Genomic DNA, 21,787 nt, shown 5'->3' with positions numbered 1-21,787 from the left:
GAAGTGGTGGCCAACATTGTGTGTGTGTGTTTTTTTCCTCTTTCTCTCTCTTCTTCATTTTTCTTCTCCTCCAGCTGAAAAGAGTAAAGAGCGGCAGATCTCATTGCAAGGGTATTTCAAAGGTTAACCGATTGCTTTACCTTGCTCACATATTTACTTTCTTCTATGGCCAGTGAGGTGGGGGCGGAGGACAGGGATGTAGGATGAAAAGGAATAAACAAGTTAGAACAGTAGCATGTGTTCCTGTGGATCTTTTTCTCCTGAAAGAACTTGATGGTCTGACCACCACAGTGGGTTGTCTTGTTGTGTGGCTGCCGCTCAGTCGCCACCCTTTTCTTGTCGCATCTTTCGAGGCCCTGTTCATTCTTGGAACGAGTGCGCCTGTGGTCGCCCCGATCGACCGGTTGTCACTCATTTTCCCACGTGGCCCACTGTGTTTCTCCATTGTCCCTCTGCCTCGTCTTTTGTCCTGCGGTTTGATCTGCGGTCTGCGCTGCAAATCAATGCTGCTGGGTGCCATTCGTTTGGCTCGGCGGCCAACACACACAGCAGGGACTCTCAGAACATCTCCTGTGTGAGAACATATACAATGGGCTGCAAGGAGAAGGAGGAAAAACACCTTCGAGCTTCAGAGCTCTGTGGTGCGTTTTTTCCTTTTTTTTACATCTGTAGGGCATTTTTAAACACATTAGAATATTTCTGTGTCCACCATTTGCTGGCTTTGTGTTTTTATGTGTCTAGTGAGCAAACTGAATGCAGTTTCCCTGAAGGATGAAATATGCCGTACATGCTTATTGGATGTGGAGTTTTTGTTCATTCTATGATATTTGAAGCTACATTTACGCCTGGCGTCCACGTTACTCACATTACCTCAAATGGAGGCTTTTGGAAACACTGCTAGGCCTGTTTCAGTTCAAAAAGTCTGGGGTTGCATTTTAGTTTGGACAAGAAGAAACTTTTGGAAACAATGACACAGACACCCACATTTGCTTCCTGATGGGATCTTATCAGGCATAACTCAACACAGAGTGGTGAATAAAGCATGGATAATGACGTACAAGCATTGTTAGCCCTCACTTTTAACAGCTCCACCTCATTATTGGTTCAAGCAAAGAAATCCCAGGTCTTAGGCTGCAGGCATTCGTTGCTGACCCTGTTTTGTCTTAACTAACAGCTGTTGCAAAGTTAAATTCTGCATTGTATAATCATACAACTGCTTATAGTGTGGATGTAGCCAGAGTATTTTCTGCAACTTAGCAACCGAAGCTAAAACGAAAACGTAGCCTGAGAGAAAACTGAGCAGTGACCCTGCCACTCTCCCTCTCTCTCTCATTGTCCATTATGCCCTCTACCCATTACAGTCCTTATTCCTCCATTCCCAGTTTCTGCTGCAGCATAGAAGCCATACAAAGACCAAATGTGCCTCCTGACGGCAGCCGGGGTTTAACTCTTGGCTGCCAACCTTTTCCAAAACTATTCTTCACTGACAATTGGAGTGGGGGGAAAGCTATTTTATTTTCCTATGAATAAGTCAAATTATTTGTCTTCCAGGAAACTGTTTTTTAAGCTGTCTTTCCTTTTATTTTGAAAACATCTCATTACCCTAAGGCAATTGCACTTAAGCTTAAATGAGTGCATCAGCTGATAGCATTCAGGGAGTGGGGCAGCGTCAGTATGGCTCAAAGGTGTCGGGTGTTCCAGGTGTCGAATAGAGTTACAAAACTCCAGTTACAGTGGGATATGGGTGTTGTGGGTATAGCGGGGGAAAGGGGTTGGTGCTTCTCAGAGGAAGTGTGAAATATCATCTGCCATGGTGCAGGGAGGAGGACGAGTAAGTCGCTGGGAGTTTCTATCCAGGAGATGAAACGAGGGGGGGGGGGTGACGATGATGGAAATGGCTGTAACTCTTCAGCAAAGTGAGCTTTAAAAGGCTGTAAGTGGACACCTCATAGTCTCTGATGGCTGACTCCTGGCTGACAAGACCCCACGACCCTGGTGTATTTATCGTAATGGAGCACAGCTGGGCCGCAGCTTCGATGGGTTAATAGCCATGTGACAGCTTCGGGGGGGAAAGCAGGAGGTGTTGTGTGTGTCTGTGTGTGTGTGTGCATGCATTTTATTTACTTGTGCTCTCCGCTGAGTGGCACGCAGGGGCCACACTTGGGAGGGTGGGACTCTCTGCTGCGTCTCCACTCTCCCTGCCAGGCCAGATGGCTCCTGTCACTGAAAGAGAGGGAGGAGCGATGGAAGGAAAAGGGGGAAGGAGGGAGTTCCGAGTCGCCCTTAACAGCGCCAGAGTGGCCCGTCCCCAGAGCCACCACATCTGGAGACCACCTGCAGCTGACTCGCCCCCCTTCCCCCATCCCCGTCGCTTTCCCTTGCGCACAAATTCACTTTCTTGCTCTTGTTTTTCCAGATGGGGGAGGTGACGGCGGTGGCAGTGGAGTGTTTGGTCAGGCTGTGATTTGTGCCCATATTTCAGCAACTTTAGTGCTTCTCTGCCAAGGGTGGAGGAGGAGGAGGAGGAGAAGGAGGGGGTGGCGCCACTGCGTGAAGGAGAGATGGGAAGAGGAGGTGGTGGCAGCGGCGGTGGTGGTGGTGTGAAAGCATAGCAAAATATCATTTTATTTTATGACCGCACCAGCCTCCACCAGAGAGTTGTGGGTTTTGTGTTTGGTGTATTTCTCTTTTTCTTTTATTCCTCCCAAAGTAAAAAGGCAGAGTGAGAATGTCCGCTTTTCTTTTCTTTTCCTCGCTGTAGCTGAAACTGATCCAGAGACCACAGAGGGGCTGTTTCTGCCTGGAAAATAAAGCCTGCCTGCCCTCCTTGGCTCCCCCCAAATAAAATACACTCATTTGCATTCCCATGCTGTAATTTAGACCTCTTTCTCTCTCTCTCTCTTTCTTTCTCTTTCACTATCTCTCTGTCCCTCATCCCCGCATCTTTTCAGCCTCGGTCCTTGTGGTTCCGCAGGGATTGGAACGTGGGAGGGGAACAGAGGAGGGGAGGCAGAGAAAACAAAAGCAGAGAGGCAGTGTTGACTCAGGGTTGTTATCTGGACCACTGCTGAGGGGGTGGGGGCTCTTGCGTCTGTGTATGTGCGAATATGTGTGTGTGTCTGCATACATGCCTTGAGGGGGGGGCGGTTATTTACCCTGGCTGCTGCCACGGCAGGTGCCTCTCAGTGGATAAACCTGGGCCTCCTAAATAAATATTCACCGTGGGGAAATTAGACTTGCTTTAGAAAAAGCTACACTACTTCTGCTCCCTTTCCCTCCCTGTCTCCGCCTCTTGTCACACTAAGCATGTGCAGTCCATTGAGAATCAGCCGTCTTACTCACAAACCCCGAAAAGAAGCATCGCTGAGCATAAAGGACAAAAAATGTCTATTGAATGTTTTATGGAACAAAATGATGAATGTTTATTTAAAGCGGAGGAGGAGCGATCGCTGCTGATACTTTGGTGAGATGCAGTCACAGCGTGTTTCCTCTGTGGTTTCAACTCTAAAACTAAAAACATGACCTTCTGATAAGATTATTTTGCATTATTCATTCCCTGCGCACAAAGTGTGGAGTGCATATAGAGAACCTTGCCTGTGAGGAAGAGTTGCCTAGTTAGCATTTACAGTAACATAGCATCCCCCCACTAATAGTTTCCTTTCCCATCTAGATGAGTTGCTTAGCTTCAAATCAGAAATAGCATCTGTCCATACTAAGATACCTAAAAACTTGACCATTCACGAACACTGGGCATGTACACAGAGCAGATTGTCCTCTCCGCAGTTGGTTGCTTAGGTGCAGAAAAATGGACAAGGAATTTATTTTTCCTAGACCGAAAACAAAGTGAAACTGTTCGGGTCAGCAACACTTGTAATTTCTTATCCATGTTGCATTCAAGACTGGGAGTCGCTGCTTGTTTTCTTCAGGAAAGGGGTCACGTGGTAAAAGTATCAAGAATCGGGGAAGGGTGTCTAATAAGACCCAATCAGGAAGCAAACAAGGGTGTCTGCGTCACAGTTTCTTCCCATCCTAAAAACGCAAGCATTGTTTCAAAGTCTCAGTTTTATGAGCCCAAAAAACTTGTTGTTTGAACGTCAGGAGTAATCATGTGTCATAAATCTATTGACCCTAAAGGTGTTTTCGAACCTATAGTTTGCTGCTGTCCAAATCGGTGGATAATAATTCTTTGTTTCTGGTCCTGGTCTGACCTTGATTCATTTCCATTTACCTGCTAGGAACTCTTGATTTTGCTCTTTGGTATTATGCAAACTGTACAAGGCTGTGGCAGCCATTCAGCTCAAACTGCACCTTGTGGTTGAGTTAGACCAAGGTCGGATCATGTTCTCACCACAAACTAACAACTCCAGAATTTGTTTGTGATCGGACCGAGACCACTTCCAAGGGTCTTGGTGTGGTCGAGTGGAGCACAACTGCTGCTTTCAGATCTGGGCCAACAAATTGTACCAAAGGGAAACATGAACAAGAGTCTGATTCTGCTAAACCCTTGAAAATGCTGTAATGCTATTTCCTGCTAAGTTGAAAACAGCAGTAATGCAACACAAGACAGAGTCAATAAAAAAAAATCCAAAACAAGGAAAACTCTAGGTTACAAGTGCTCCTGTGCTGACCCGAGTCCAGCATCTGAAGCGGACCCCTGAAGCTCTGGTCATAATGTGGTCAGCAGAAGCCTCGTCTCCAGGCGGCGGCAGGTTGGCTTGCTCTACCACTTGCTTTTCAAAAAAATCCCTTTAAGTGCCTTAGGGGGATTTAACAGGCTTCTACATCCAGGAGCCAAGTTCCTGCACTTACAGGAAAAGGGCGCTTACAGTATAAATAAGATGGTTAAAGAAGAGGGCTCCCTCTCTCTAAATCCACATGAACCGTAAGGAAGCTCGGGCTATTTGTCGGGTCTTCTCGAGCATGACCGCTGCTCTTGATGTCTCACTGTGCTAAAGGTCAGAGCTTAAAGAAGTTGTGTGTCGGGAGGGAGATGGGACTTGTAGACTGAGTAATTCTTTGAAGCGAAAAATGCACTATTATGTTTAGAAATGGAAAATCCTTCTTAGGAAAATCATCACTTTGGCTAATCTGTTGTAGTGCTATAAAACATCAAAACCTCATAAACAATAATTATATGATTATTACATATCTTAATTACAGAGTATATTTAATGTGTCTTCAAAATTGGGTTTTCATCCATTTTTGATTTTAAAATTAAAAAATTTGGAAGATAAAATAAAAATTAAAAAAATGGGGAGTTTTCCTTCACTGGTTTGTACATCAAACTGTTGTGTTTACTGTGTGTGTGTGTGTGTGTGTGTGTGTGTGTGTGTGTGTGTGTGCAGGCACAAATGCTTGCGCCCAAAGGCGTGGTTGCAGCTCTGGCAACAGTGGCTGAGGGGCGAACAGATGTAGCCTTCAGCACTGGTTTAGACCCAAGCCTGGCTGCTCTACATCTGAAAGAGGAAGTGTGTGTGTGTGTGTGTGTGTGTGTGTGTGTGTGTGTGTGTGTGTGTGTGTGTGTGTGTGTGTGTGTGTGTGTGTGTGTGTGTGTGTGTGTGTGTGTGTGTGTGTGTGGGGTGGGACCTGCTGTGCCAATCTGTTCTCATTAGTGTTTACTCGCCCCCTCCAAACGTGTAACGACATGCACGTCAACTGTTGGAGTCAGGAGCGTATATATATATCTGTTTGTTGCACCAGGCCTGTGGCTGCATGTGACCCGTCCCCTCTGTCCGGCCATGTTTTTTTTTTTTTTCATTTGAGATTCACTTCTTTCTATATTGAGCTGCATCTGATTGTCAGCCACCAGCAGCAGAGACAAACCTCGGCCCCTCCTGGGATTTGCAAACTTGTGACCACAAGAATCAACACAGATTCAACCACTCAAAGGTTTTTCCATTTGTGTTTTTAAATCCCCACTAAATTTTTCACAGGAGAAACGTCAAACTTGAATGATTCTGTTGCATCAAACTCCAGAAGACCACTATTCTACAGTGGTGGAGGAAGTACTCAAACATCTTACCTGTGTAAAAGTACAAATAAATAGACCGAAATTGACTCAAGTAAGAGTACCACATACATTTGTCTTCTTGAGTAAAAATAAATAATTACTTGCTGTTAAATATGCTGTTAAGTGCTGCCTGTTCACGAAAAGATGGTCTGCTATATTATGGCGGAGTCTTGGTGATGCTCTCATTGAAGGAGGCGGGGTCTAATGTTACCTGATTGGATAAGTCGACCCATTCCCCTCTTGTTATTGATTCTTAAAGAAGTAAATTTACGTATGTGAAAATGACTTTTCTTTCTCCGGAGTTCGTCTTTTCAGGCTCTATTTATTCTGGCTGCTCATTTCAAAAGTAACCAATATTGAATCATTAGATTTCTTGTACAAACATATACCCATTTAGTTAAATAATTACTTGTTAGTAGGTTCGTTTAATTTATCAGGATTATTTTAACATTTTGTAAACAAAAAAGTCACAACATAGAAAGAAATGTGATAATTCAGCCTTTCAGAGTAATCTAAAGATCCTTCAGGGAGTGAACACACGCTGCTACCTGTGAAGGTCGGATATAATCTCTAACTACTTTCAACACAGCTCAATAGTATTTGACCTTTTGACCTTTGTTGTGAGCTGAAGTCAACAGTGGCCATTCATGAAATCTGTGGTGTTCTTTTTTTAGTTCTTCTTCTTCGTGAACGGCTCTTTCCTTTTCAGAAGCTCTGATCTGCCAAGTTTCATAATAACATATTGCTGTCAGTCAGAGAACCCCCCCCCCCCCCCCCCCCCCCCCCACACACACACACACACACAGACACACTCCCTCCACCTGCACATCCTCTAATGTTATTGAAGAGAGAAAGATCAGAGGGGCAGCCGTATCCCCACACTCCATCAAGAGTGTGTGTGTGTGTGTCTGCGGGTGTGTGTGTGTCTGGCCGACTGGCAGGAAGTGAGGGCTGCTGCTTTGATGGTCATACTCCCTCAGATGTGTCATTGCTACAGACAGTGGCTCGGCTGACACACCGTGTCTCCTCTTGTTGGGCTCTTGCCGCTGAGAAACAGCAGCACTCTCACACACACACACACACACACACACACACACACACACACACACACACTTTTGAAGTAGATACACACAGTTAATATACACAAAAAAGAGAAGTGTGCACAGGGGATGGATGCATCCACCCAACCACCCAATGAGCCAAAACTGCTTGGGCAGGTCCACCTTTCCACTTTACTGTCAGCGATAATCGGTTCTGGCGTGTGACCATGCCATGGCTCTTTGTCTATTGGTTGCGCCTGTCATGCAGCCGATGAGGTGTGTGCATGCGTGTGTATTCGTGTGTGTGCCGTTGCGGTGCTCCGTTCATGCTGCGGAGTTGTGAGGAGGCTCCGATTACATTGTTATGCTAAACAGGGTGTTTTCAGCTACTCATCGTCCTCGCAGCCATTCAGCAGAGCGATCTGTCAGTTTGCCTCCTCTCTCTCGCTCTCTCTCCTCCCTCCTCCCTCCAGGGACCAAACTGTGAACTTAACACACTCGCCCCTGATGACTTCCCTGATGGTGCGAAAAACAGCCAAGTCCACAGCTGTAATGTTATTGCTGGAGTGACTTGAATGTTGCATTGTTCCTCTGGTTTCATGTGTGTGTGTGTGTGTGTGTGTGTTACATGTTCAGAGGGAGGGAGTGGGTGTGAGTGAGTATGTCACTATTCCAATCTCTTCCTGGTAACCCGCAAAATGCCAGGGTGGGGTGAGGTTGTGTGTGTGTGTGTGTGTTATTGGGGTCTTGGTCTCCATGAAAGTGGAAAAAGCAGAGGAGGAAAGCAAATAATCAGGAGGGAGAGAGAGGAAGAGAGAGAGGGAGAGAGAGGAAGAGATGAGGCTGGGAAGCAAACGAAAGCAAAAGAGTGTGTGTGTGTGTGTGTGTGTGTGTGTGTGTGTGTGTGTGTGTGAAAGAGGGAGAGGGGGGGGGGGGGTTCTTAAAACACTGTGGAGTCCAGATCAGAAATAAAACATAAAACGGGGAGGAGGAGGAGGAGGGAGAAAAAGGAGGAGGGATTGTGCTGGAGTGTGTTGTGTGTGCAGATCCTATGGAGTGAACGCAGCCGGGGAGTAAATTGCTCAGCCCAGAGAGCTCAGCTCCGCATGTTCGAGCTGGCACTTTTGATTTAGAACCATTTTTTCTTCTTCTTCTTCTTCTGCCGCACGATCTTTTTTCTGCCCCTCCTGGTTTATTATCAGCTCGAGACAAAGGCGGGAGAAAAGAGCTAAAGAGAGAGAGAGAGAGAGAGAGAGAGAGGGAGCGAGCCGCAGCAGAGTGAATAGATGTTGCGCAGCTACCAGCAGAGGAAGCCGCGGAGAGAGTTTCCAGCCATCGCGCTCCGCAGCCGCAGCGTCTTCTTCCCGGGAGATTAAAACAAAAAATAAAGGAGAAAAAGCATCTCCCCCTCCCCGCCTCCTCCGACCCACCTCCATCCGATCACCGGCCCCGCACGGTGCTCTCGTCTGTGCGTGCGTGGTGTGTCTGTGTGCGCGCACATAAGGACGCCGATGGTGTGTGTTGCTTTTCCTCCAGCCCTCAGAGGCATGGACTGACGAGGATGCAGCCGGGGGCTTAGTGAGAGCTTGCGCCGCAAAAACCCCTTCCCCTCACCAACAAGGCCAGATCAAGAGGAGCAACTCCAGGGGAGGGGGAGGGGGGGTGCTGAAGGAGTATTGGAGGAGGAGAAAAAGAGCGAGCGAGCGGGGAGGAGGGGAGGGGGGGATACCCTCCTTGGATTATTGCGGAGGCTCTATCACCTTTTCCTTTTTTTGGTATTTTTTTTCTCCACCTGCGTCAGTCCTCTTCTGTTTTCGCTGAAATGCATAGATTTTAAGCTGAAGAATGTGGAGACAACATTTTCCAGGCAAGCAGCATGTTTCCTGTTTTCTTTTCCTGATGTCTAATAAAGTCTGGCATGTGGGAGGGAGGGAGGTGTACAAGGGAGGGGTGGGGGGGAGTATGGATAAGAGGAGGGATGAAGGAGTGTGTGTGTGTGTTTGTGTGTGTGTGTGTGTGTGCTGTGTGGTTGGTAAGGTAGGTGAGTAGTCCAACTGTGCTGTCATTTTCAGGTCCGCCCGTCTGGTGCTGCTGTACTTGGCTCGGTCTTTCTCGTTCCCTCTGCGGTTCCATAGGCTCTTGAGCACGCTCTGTAGCTCGTGGCAACGCCGGAGAATAAAAGAGCGGGAAAACAGAGAGGGAGGGGATGGAATGGGAGGCCTGGCGTGGTTGTGCCATGGATGCTGCTGACACCCGCTTTTGTCCCGTGCTGCTGGAAGTGCGGGCCCGGCCCATCCGTGCACACAGAGGGCACCATTTAAAACAGGCATGCGCTCATTTTCTTGGCAGGGGATGGATTGGTGTGGCGGGTAGCCGGGTGGTGACAGGGGTGGGGCACTAGCAGTGCAGGACAAGTGGCCTTTGTGTGCTACTTTTGGGGGAAGTAAAGGGAGGGAATGGCAGGGAGGAGGCTGCCAACAAAGGGTGCTTACACCCACCCCCCCTCGCCCGCTCCGTGCAACCTCTACAACTCGTGCAGTGACCTCGGGTTGTCACAGGCAAATGAAGGGTGTGTGTGTGTGTGAGCAGGGAAAGTAGTAAATGAGTAATTCAGCCTCAGTAAAGCAGAAGTACAGACTCTGGCAGAGTGCCACATGTAGAGGGAGAAAACTACAGCGAGGAAAACAAAGTATTGTTTGACCCGATGGCACATCTGTGTGTTGTGCCAAGCTTCTCTGTTAGTCCACAGTCAAACTCCAGGCACTCGTCCAAGGGTTGTGAGTGGGTTCTTATTCATTTGTTGCCACAGATTACACACAGTTATGGTTGAGGTTTGACAGTATGAATCTTGTATCCAATCTGCTCTTTAAATCAATTTTTAAGTAAAGCGCTTTTCGGATGTGAACTCCGTAAAATGCCCCGACCAAAATGTTTGGACATTTTGTCGGAAAGTTTGTCTTTCACATATAAAGAACATAGTAGGAGACTGTCTGGGTCAGACGCGTTCACAACAACAGGAAAATATCCGGAACGATCTGGTGAGTGGTAACGCCTGGATGGAGCCTGCAGGAGGCCAGACCTTACATAAAAATTCCACTGCTGGAATCACATGTTTTGGTTTAGAGTACATCCAACACTGGAATCTTGTTGTCTTTCCAAATTGGCATCTTCATCGACAGCTTCTTTGTGTATGGCTCCTCTTTTTCATCCTGTGAGATATTTGTTTCTCTTTTTGCGTCTGTCACGTGTTAAATGAACGCACCCGCTCACTCACAGTGACGTTTTCCTGCTGTATTCTCACATGGGACCCGGACATATTACGAGAGGGCTGGCAGGAAAAGTTCTGGACTTCGCTGTATGTCTGGAAACAACTTAACAAGAGCTGTCTAACCTACTTCTGCATACCTTGAGTTTTCTTGAGCGATTTGCTGCAAATAGTGGAGGTCCAAATTCAGAACTCATTAGCTAACTGTAATATAGTTAACAGGGTAAACATGTTTCCACTGACATTAACATTTAGCTGTCAGCAAGATTGTTCGACCTCTGTTGCTCCATCTGACCTGCAAAATCAGCCAGTTGACTTGTTATCGTAGAGTGATGTCAGAGGATTTTTTCCATTTATTTCGCTAATTATCTTTGGCTGAGCACAGATGCCAATTTGCAGCACATTAAGCAGACACCAGCCAGTTTTAACTTGGCTTTTGGGCAAGTAACTTGGAAACTTTTTCGTTAATTAGCTACAGCTGATATCATCTACTGCCAGCAATGTTTGCCATTTCAGATGTTGGCGTTCAGAGATGATTTATTGTGAGAGGCCCGTGACCTGAGCGTTTTGTAGATTCATCTTTGGTGATAATTTGATTTGTCAGCTAATTCAGCTGCTTTGCCAAACTGAAACCTGATCCAAAGTGGAACTGGCTGTCAGAACTAAACCCTATAGACAAAACATCCAGGCGTCAGGTCCTCGGAAAAACTCCACTCGCAGGTTCCTCCACCCCGCGCACTGCCGCCTCCTGTTTGACTGCACGGCTGCCTGTGTTAACTGGGGTAAGGAGGTGGGTCAGCGCAGTGATGCTCAAGGTGGCCCAGTAAATGGCCGTAGCTGTTTGCGGTCAGCAGCAGCAGCCGTTCCTTGTTGTCAGGAAGGAGCCACCTGCAAACCGCAGCTTGGAGTTGCTAGGTAACCGGTGGCAGCAGATGATGATAGTATGGTGGAGGCCTTGTCTAGTCTCCCATTACCACTTAAGTGGCGACTCCTCTCCTCTCCTCCCATTTTTTCCTTTTCCTCCACTCCTGACCACAACAACACTGCGCTTCCCTGTTCTCCGGTCCCTCCTCGCCTCACTGGAGGCAACATAACACCGGCAGCAGAGGCCAGCGGTAGGAAGAGAATCCCAGCTCCCTTCACCACATAATGGAAACTCTGGCCTCATCTCCCGGTGCGCCGCTCTGCTGCGTCCTGCTGCCAGACTCTGACTAAGTGTTGCTGGCTCAGGAACTGCAGCCTCCATCCCGCACTGAGTTTGGGTTCCACAGGCTTTTGTCTGATGCACCAGTTCCTGAACTAGAGTCACTGCAGGGGGGAGTGGATATCGAGGTAGAAAAAACAGAAAGGAAAAAACTCCTATTCTGACGATGGGAATCAATTGCCTTTTTTTAGCAGGTTTACCTGCGTTTAAAAAAGTAAAGAGGTATTTAAGTTGAATTTCACAGAGTTTCCACCGCGATTCTATTTTTTAATTAGTTGTTTCATTATTAATGGATCATTTAAGAAAAATGGTAAGGTGACCTATTCCTTTTCTGAAGAGAGTCTACATGAAAGAATTTGAGAACCATTGCTGTACAGGAATGATAAGAATAGAAATACTGATGAATGAGTGAGATTGAGTTTAGAAAAAAGCGGAGACCTAGATTTCCAAAATAATTTTGAGTCGTGACCCACTTCTCATTTTTGATGACTTGTGCGTTCCTATTGAGAAAAATGTTTTTAAAGTGCTATCTGAGCTCACCACCTTTTTATTACAAGGACGTGAAACGATCGTAACATAATATCTACCAATTTTGAAAAAAAAAAGATTCAAGGCCCACTTTCATCATCTTGAATCCCACATGATAAATCCGAGGTTTTCAGCAAGTAGAAAGGTTCCTTTAGAAATCATTATATGGTGCCTTTATTCAATTACATGTACATAGCTGCTGTGAGAGTGATTGATGATTCATGGTCATGTATGTTTCCACTGTTCAGGCAGATCCTTCTTGTTATGTCATGATAAATAATTAATCACATGCATCAGTACAAAATAATTTTATCTCTCGACTGTAAATTGAATAATTCTTTGGATTATTGTCAGATTAAATAAGAAAACCGCACTTTAAGCTCTTGTCGCTTGTGGCAGAGTTTTATTGAAGGGTTGATTTGTCGCTGTGTGTTTGACATCTTATAAACCGTGCAATTAGTTGATCAGGAGCGAAAATCATTTCTGGATTAATCACTGAGTGAGGAGAAAGTCATTCGTTGCAGCCCTACATCTGACAGAGATATCATTACACAGACACAGCAGGGTGTGTGCGTGTGTTTGTGCGCGCGCCTGTGTGTGTGTGTGTGTTACATGTATTTATTCTTTTGGCTGGGAAATCTCATAACAGCAGCTGCCTCCCCCAGTGAAAATGTACTCATCCCAAATCATCTCATACAGGCGCGTACACATTCGCACACATACACTCGGAGCCTGGCAAGAGTTTAGCAACAAGCAGAGGAAGCGAGAACACAGAAGAAAGGAAATGAGGGAGATTAATTAATGGAGGAGTGAAATTAAGAGCACTCTGCCTCCTGCGGTTCTGACATGACCAGCAACACACCGCAACACCCCCACCCCTTCCCTCAAAGTGCACATTAGATGGGATTTGATAACATGTGTGTATGTGTGTTCGATTCGTGACTCTGCTTGAATCTGCTGCTGGTTGCGGTCAGGCGGCCTACAGCTGCGGAGAACACGACTGACCTGCTGAACACCCTATGTTTCATTTCTGCACTAGCTTTCAACATGTTATTTAAATATCCTTGACACTGAAATGTCATTTAAATGCTGTTGAAACAATTCTTGCTTGTAATGTAGATCTCAGTGCAGAACTCCGTTTGAAGCTCGATCCATTGACTTTATTGATCTGTAAGTTATTGATGAAATCGGTGAAACGTTTAAAGAAAATTGCTCCTGAACTGTTACCATCTTAAGTAAAGACAAAGAGAAAAGTACGATATCGATATGAAGATATATCCGTTTTTTTACTTTGTTGTCCATAATTCGTTTTTAACAGTTTAACACATTAAATTAAATTCTAGATAATCACATACATTATTGCAGACTGTTCTTAATGCACAAATTGGGGCGGTGCTGAAAAGCGGGTCACATACACCACAACAGAACCGTGTGTGGCAGCGTTGTGCGGCTGACAAACGACCCGGTGGTTCTGGATGAGACCGGTTTGATGTACATGCTGTCAGTTTACCACAGCAGGAGTGTTGCCTGTCACCTCCATGCCTCCCCTCCATCAAAATCAGCAGAGTGAGAATCAATCTGTCACACAGGAGGAGACTCACAAACACACATTGCAGCTCCTGGAAAGAAAGAACCATAGGGAAGGAAAGAGAATGAATGACAGACGAGGTGAACGGATGGCAGAGGAAGGAGGGTCGGTGATTACGGAAAGACAGCGGAGGAATGATAGAAAAGGTGTGAAAGAGATTCACGTGAGTTAAAGGAAAGGAGAAGCAGATAACGTGGGGAGCGAACAGAGAAATACAACACTGCAAATGATGGAGTGAGATGTAGCGGAGGGTGAGAGTCGGTGAGAGGGAGATTGAAGGAGTGAGGGACTGAAAGGTCAGAGAGACGGAGAGAAACCCAGCGGATGATTCATGGAGTTCAGCCTGTCGAAGTTCTGCCTGAGGGTTGGATGCAGCCTGCCAGCCGCTCCGCTCCCCTGCTGCCTCATCCTCTCACCTGCACACCCACTGCTGCTGCGTATCATTTGTTACACACAAGTAACTACTGGTTAGATGAGACGGTAACAGGTGTCCTGGGTCTTTTCTCTGAGATGGAAACAGTCATGCCGATTTTAAGCCTGAATCAATATTCTTGATTTTACTTCAAATTATATTAAATGACTGTTTGATGTGGAAGAGGTGCAATCCTCAGCATTTCATCCTCTTTAAGCTTCACGTGGGATCTAAAGATGAGTGTCCTCCGTCAAGAAGGTTGTGTTCTTAGCCCTGCCCATTCATTTGTGGGTTTGTGAGCAAGATTACACAAAATTACAGAGAAGAACCCATTACATTTTGGTGCCAATCCAAATAAGGGAGATTATCCAAGAATTTGTTTTTCACTTTCTCAAAGAATAATTTGTGGATCAGGCATATATCTGAGTATGTACAGTTTGGTGCGGATCCAAACAAAAAGGGATATGCTCCACTGGGTCTCATTCTACTTAGTAGATTAATTGCTTAGTCTATAACATTTCAGAAAACAGTGGGAAAAGCCCATTCCCATGTATCAGCGCTCAAGGTGAGCAGATAATCCTCATATTTGAGAGCTGGTACTAATGAAAGTTTATGTTCGTTCTCTTCTCATTCGATCACTCTTCCTCTCAGCACCTGTTTGCATGCACGCACCGTCTCCGATGCGTCCAGGCATTAAGTGCACGAGCGCGCCCTCCGACACCCTCACCGGTTTGATGTTTTGGTTCTCGGGCCATCGCCGCCCAGTCTTTACCAGCTGCCCCATTAATATTCAACGAGCTGTCAGCTGCAGATGTGGCACAGACAGCCAAGTTGCCATGCATCAACCTTGCCGTCGACATGTCATCCATCTTGAACAGGGAGTGTGATGAGTAGGCATGGAAACGGCAGTGGTGGGTTTTGGGTGGGGGGGGGGGGGTGGCGGCAGCTCTCTGTCTTGTCTGTCAGGAGAGAAAACATCTCCTCCGCCCTTTACGACCGTGAGTGTGAGGAGGATACGGGTGTTCGCGCCTCTGACCTCAACTCCCGGGCACATGCCAGCGGTGCCAAAAATAAAGTGCATTAAACTGGCAGCCAAAGCCTGTTAAGGGATCGCCATGACAACAAGCGGAAGGCACAGGGAGACGACAACTCCACTCCGACCCCCCCCCCGTTTTGCCCAGAAAGGCTGTGTTCTGCTGGACTGCTCGCTTTCCGTCAGCCTGGGCTTCTCTCTGCTCGTCTCCTGTCGTTTATTTGCTCTCCCTCCTTTTCATCCTCCTCTTCCCTGATGTGGCTCCTGGGAGCGTTTCAGGCTAACAGGCAGTGTTTAGTCTGTTTTTATGTACGCTCGTTGTACATTTTAATTTCACTCCTCTCTGTCTCTCTCCCCCTCCCACCTGTTTGTCTCCCCCGCCGTGGGTTTCAGGCTGTTTGTGCAACGGCCACACACACACACACACACACAACTTTCTCATCTCATAATCTCACCTTTATCTGCCCTAATCAGCCTCCTCTGCTGCCGTAATCCCATGGAGCGTGTCTCTAACGAGCCCTCCTCTCACCCCCCCCGTCCTACTTATCTCGAGCCCTGACGTCATCCTTATCCCTGGGATAACTTTTTAAGAGTACACCAACGCACACACCTGCACGCCACACACACACGCATGCACAGAGTGAGGTCACGCTTTGGAGTCCAGATATGCATCTTAGAAGCAAACCAGAGGAGAGAGCGTAAACACCAGATAAGAAAAGTGATGTCATGAAATCACAGAGAAACATCCGTAGGGAAATCTCTGGCGACTCTTTGGCCTGTTTTGTCAGCTTGGACAGATCCAGAGCTGGCGAGTGCATGTGAAGATCACGACCTGAGCAGTGCCAGGGCGACGGCACTCAGTGGGGAAATGTTGCTCTCCTTATCAGGTCCATCTATCCACATGCTAGTGTCAGAGCCGCACTCCGCTCCTCAGCATGAATATTGATGCTCCTCACTTGTTAACATTGTATGAAGCAGGACTGGTAATTGTCTGTCTGCTCAAGGTGACACGTCTGTTTCAGTCGGATATGTGAGAAGGTCAGGCCGCCGGGGAGCTCGGCTCTCCTCGGCTCTCTTCACTCTAAGTGAGAAAAGTGGCGAGTGGGAAGGAGAATGAGTTTGAGCGGAGACAAAAACCAGAATTACAACGTGCACTTTTGTGAAGTGCACTGAAGTGCAGATGTGATTTGGCTGTGGGTTTGTTTCAGGCTTGTAGCATTTTTCTCCAGCGCTCTCCATTTCAATGATACATGGCTCTTTTGAGGCAGGGCAGCAGTGAAACTCATTTCTAAAGGTGCAGCCTTTTCTCTTTTTTTTCCCTCTATTCCACAGCTGCTGGTTGCACTCGGTGGAGCAAATGTAGGATCCTCTCCTTTGAACTGAGAAATGAGAACAAGCGAAGTGTGTGCATGTTGCTGTGCAGTTGTCGTACGTGAACACAAGGGAATATTCTCCTCTTGCTATGATTGAGTGCATGTATGTGCAGCACCTTCATACTGTATATAGTCTGCTCTTATGTTCACATGTGTGTGAGAGCTCGACAGGAGAGGATTCCTGTCAGTGAGGCTGTGGTCTAATCCAGTCTTGAGTAGGTGCATTGATTTATTGAGCAACACTTGTTAGTTGGGAGAAGCCCTGCTTCCTGCTATATTGCAATCAGAACATGTGCACACACAAGTGCTGTTATATGCACACACACACACACACACACACACACGGAGCAGATGATTACTGTATTTTTTCCTTGTAAGAAAGTAGCGATGAATTGACTCCAGCCAGTTGGACAACGTCATTTCATGATCATTTCAATGGAATAAGAAAAAAAAACACTTATAGAATTAATATGTAACATTTAAAATGTCTAAAAATGATTAGACCTATCTTATATATTTTGTTGACTTGTGTTCTTACATTATCTAAAATGTTTCCACTAGTATTAAAACCCAATTTTAAGTATAAGGACGTTTCATTTTGTTTGCATCATATCTGCTTTACCCACGGCTTTATCATCAAACTAGGTCTTTTGATATTGTTTTGATTGAGAGACCCCCCTCACAGCTGGAGTGACATATTGTATGTAAAAAGGGTCATTTTACCCAAATGTCTGAAAGCAAAGTTTATGAAAAAATATTCCCTTGTATATGAAAATAATTTTTCTTTTTTTTCCTTCATCTATCTCCAGGTATTCGGCCCCAAATCATGAACGGGCCAATGCATCCGCGCCCCCTGGTGGCGCTGCTGGATGGGCGTGACTGCACCGTGGAGATGCCCATCCTGAAAGACTTGGCAACTGTTGCGTTTTGCGACGCTCAGTCCACACAGGAGATACACGAGAAGGTAGGAAACACACACGTTCACATGCACACACACACATACACACTTTACAACTGCAGAGAGTTGATGGAGAGATGGAACCTGCCACCTTATTCCTATCACAGCGCCGATATGTGTTATGTGTTATATTGGCCCCATATGCAATTGCCAGTTAAAATACAGTGGCTTCATTATGATTTAATGTCACTTTGTGCCACAGAGCGCTGTGCTTGTATCAGTGCCATTGTTCTAATAGAGATTCTTGTACGGCGGGGATGCAGTGTAATTACATTGGCTTGTAGAGGCTCTTTATTGCTTTTTATGCTGCACCATGGCTGCAAAACAATACATGGCCAAAGAGATGGGTATCGCCCAAGTGCTATCTCTCCATCTGCAGACGAGAGCGAGAAGCCGCCACATCTTTCTTCTCGCTGTTTTTATGAAAATGGGACATATTAAAAAATGATGCATTTGCATAGAGATCAATTCAATCAAAGACCTCGGGCGTCGTGGAGAGAGGGGGGAGCGGGGAGCTTTTTGTTTGTTTTAACACTGCCTTATCAGGAAAAACATGATTGTAATGTTCACCTCGCCAGCGTATTCAGCAGTTCACTGTAATAACTCGCTGCCTAGATACCCACAGGGGCGATGTAGATTGAAAATGTCCAATCTCTGCTTTCCTGGATGCGTAGACGCACTCGCTGATGATTCTCGGTTGCGATGTTGTGAGGGCAGGCACCAGCTGCCAACCTCTCCTTCAGCCACAGATACAGAAACTTACAGGAAAGTCTGGTCGAGGGCGGAGTATGAAAGTGGCGCGAGGTTATGTCGAAGCTGCCACCTGCTCTGCTCTTTTTTTCGGGTGAAAGAAGGACACGCAGGCCAGTACTGATCAAGAGATACAATATCACTTTAAATCCTGCACGCAGCACCTTCGCCCCAACATCATCATCATCATCATCATCATCCAAGGTCGATGATCCCTCGTCTTTCTCACAGTCGTCGAGCCTCAGAGTCACATGTGGCTTGTAGGAGTTGGACGGTAGCCCATATGGCTCAGTGTCAACACTGGCCTAACACTCTGTTCACTGCTGTTGAATGCCGTTCATCCAATTGTGGTGTTAAGCTGAGGGCTGAAATAATCACGGAAGCAAATGATCCACAGGGATTTTCTTCAATTCACTGAACTAAATTACATCGTTTATTTTGCCCGAGCTACAAATCAAAACACAAAGATATTCACTTTACTGTCGTACAACTGAGATAATAGAAGCAAATCCGCACATTTTAAAAGCTGGAACTCGTGAAGGTTTGGCATCTAAACCCCGTGTTTGACTATTAATTTTCTCTTGATCAAATAATCAGTAATTCCACTAATTGTCTCAGCACTCGTTAAAGGAATTATTATTTTTTTAAATTCTCACCGCCACAAAGAAAGATGGGAAGTTCCTGTGTGTCAAAACATAATTCGACAATTAAAAGAGGATTCTACTGCCTCTTTTTCCTCTCCGATGTCTTCTTCCTTTTCTTCTTTCTCTTCTTCTTCCTCTTCCTCTATCTCTACTTTTTCCATTTCTTTCACATCTTCTTCTTCTTCCACTCCATCTGCTTCTTCCTCCTTCTTCTTCCTCCTTCTTTTTCATCTATCTCTTCTTCATCCACTTGTTTCCCTTTTTTTATCATTCTTCTTCCAATTTTTCCAATTAATCTATTACTTCATCATCCACCTCTTCTGTCTCTTCTTCATCCGCTTCTATTTCTTTCAATAACATCATTACTGGACAGACTCTGGTTTTATCATCCCAAAATATCAAACTTGTCCTTTTTCACTTGCTGTTTTATTATTATTTAAGCCTCATGTTAGCCTCATTCATTCATTTTTACAGTCTTTATCCACATTTGTGCTTTACTGCCGAAGAGGATTTAAAAGTTATGATCAATGAAGGATCCAAGCTTTCTCTTTGTAACATACTGTATCGTGTAGTCCTGTAACTACGACCACATCACCCTTTGAAAAGTGCTGCATGCTAAAAAAAAAAAGACCTTGTAAAAACCGCAGATCCTCTCTGCCAGGTGGAGAAAGTCTGTTCTCACTGTTACAACCAGCTCTCACGTCCAGTACATCCACTCTGCTCACTGGTGGGATGATTTCATAGCCATAAAATCTCTCTGCAGCAAACCACACACACACACACACACACACACACACACACACACACACACACACACTGCACAGGATGAGTACCACTAAGTTGTGTCTCTCTCTGTCTCTCACGCTCGCCCGGGCCAAAAAGGGAAGGTCTCGCTGCCAAACCCGGGCGTCATCAGAAATGATAGAAACGATGAAAGCAGTGAGGCTTTAGTTACAGTGGAGAGTCAGGGTGGGGGTATAGATTAGGTCAGAGTTTCCATTGAAGTAAACTACATTCAGACGATTTCTCTGCTCGCACTAAAAGACGCCTCCAGCTCAAAAACAACACCAGACCTCCAGGCTCAGCCCAGGGGGAGATACGTGTGTGTGTGTGTGTTTGTGAGAGGAGTGTGAGGAGTGTTTTAACCTTGAACTAGTATCTGAAAGGGCCTGGCCGAGCACACTGCTCCAATAAAAGCTGTATGGAAATTCAGAGCTAATCTGCTAATCACAGGAAGGCTAATGCAGGGCAGGGATGTAGGTGCTGACAGCGGCTGATACTGAGGGGGAACAGTTCAGATCCACATCAGACCGGGTCACCTTGTCCATGTCAAGTGGCAGAGGAGCAGTTTTTCACAGCGACGGCCTCATCGAGGGGACTGAAGTCAGACTGAGGTTTTTTTAGCCACAAGTCATAAGTCCCACCTCCTCCATGTTAACAAATGGGACATGGAACGAACTAAAAAGTCAAAGTTTTCTGTAATCTTTAGGTAGTTCTTATCACATTGTATGTTCAGGTCTTCATGTTTCCATTTTAATCAATTATTTGATGCAATAAAACAAGGTGAAATAACATGATTGACGTCTGAGACTGACTCGTGATTGGTCGAGCATGTGTATCGACAGGATCTTGCTACTGTGCAGATTCTGGCTCGAAATGCACAAAATGGATGCATGTGTTCTTCTTATCCAGGATATTTTAGCTACATTTCTTGATAGTAGGGGGAAGTGCAGACATGTCGTCCATCTTCATATTCAGTCTATTCACAGATCGAACAATAGTAGAACCACAATGCGTGTGTGCTTAGTGCTTTTAGTTTAGTGAGCTTGTCATCTTGAGTTCTGCTCTGTCACTTTAATGTTGGATGAAAATGGGTCAAAAGGTCATCAGAGTTCGACAAAACATATCATTGACCCGCCACGTGTTGTCAAGGTTTATCCAGCGATCAGCTGCCACCACGACCTCTCTGTGCAGTCACTTGTCCACATCCTTTGTCCATACACACCCTCGGGGTCTGAGAGCAATTGTGATGACCAGGCAGAGACACGGCCCCCTCCAGACAATGTAATGACTTGTTTCCACTTCCAGCTCCGGTCTGTAACAGGACAGTGTGTCAGTGCTGCTGGTGACCATGTGATGACTGCAACCCCCCCCCCACCCCCCACCCTCTTGGCTGTGAAATCTTAAACATTTGGCTCAAATGTCCAAACTCATGGCAGACATGTGATTTTCATGGCACTCATGGAGGAATGTGATCTTGTGATTGTCATGGGTCATTATGACCACAGATGAGCTGGTAGCCATGTTCCACGGTCTGTATGAATAACTGGATCAAACTTTTTTTGAATGTGCGTGTGTGCAGGTGCTCAATGAGGCGGTGGGAGCCATGATGTACCACACCATCACCCTGACCAGAGAGGATCTGGAAAAGTTCAAAGCTCTGCGCATCATCATCCGCATCGGCAGCGGCTACGACAACATCGACATCAAGGCTGCTGGAGAGCTGGGTACGAACTCTTCACTGCTAAAACATGAGCAGTAATCAAAATATATTGACAGAGATCAGTCACAGACCCAAGAGTTTGAAGTTCATTAGCCCACATCTCCTTTAATTAGGATCCAAAACACAGGAAATGTTGGTTCCATATGTTTCCCATGACCAAATCAGTGAATGACCCCATAGTCCCTTTACATTTAGGCATTTTTTGTTTCATTTGTTTTCTCTTATCTCATGAGTATTTCGTACAATACATACAATACCTGCAACATGCAGGATTAAAATGGCGGTTGTTGGCTGAAGGTGGGCGTTGCCTTTAGAGGTCGAAATGAGATCACACAGTAGACAGTGATTTCGCTCACAGCCGGGCTGCTCTGAACGTGTTTACTGCTTCCTCCCTTTTTCCATACAATATGTATTTTAAGAGCGGTATCAAAGGCTGAATTAAAGAGTGAATGGTGGACGTCCCACTGTGAGCCAGAACG

General features: G+C 45.9%; 1 protein-coding gene across 8 annotated transcripts in view; it reads left to right on the top strand.

The window, feature by feature from the left end:
* LOC109645089 (C-terminal-binding protein 2) overlaps positions 1-21,787 on the top strand; it is a 90,861-nt gene that overhangs the window by 56,438 nt on the left and 12,636 nt on the right. For 6 of the 8 annotated variants that reach the window (XM_069517917.1, XM_069517916.1, XM_069517914.1 and 3 more), the window contains 2 exons: positions 17,263-17,417; positions 21,168-21,312. In XM_069517917.1, coding sequence (XP_069374018.1) covers positions 17,263-17,417; positions 21,168-21,312 — 300 coding nt within the window. Of the gene's footprint in view, positions 1-8,286; positions 8,918-17,262; positions 17,418-21,167; positions 21,313-21,787 lie in introns of those variants that run through there. The other 2 variants (XM_069517919.1, XM_069517921.1) reach the window with 1 other exon arrangement.

Source organism: Paralichthys olivaceus, chromosome 21, assembly GCF_024713975.1.
Source record: "Paralichthys olivaceus isolate ysfri-2021 chromosome 21, ASM2471397v2, whole genome shotgun sequence".
Classification (NCBI taxonomy): Eukaryota; Metazoa; Chordata; class Actinopteri; order Pleuronectiformes; family Paralichthyidae; genus Paralichthys; species Paralichthys olivaceus.
This window is presented reverse-complemented; position numbering and strand designations above follow the sequence as displayed.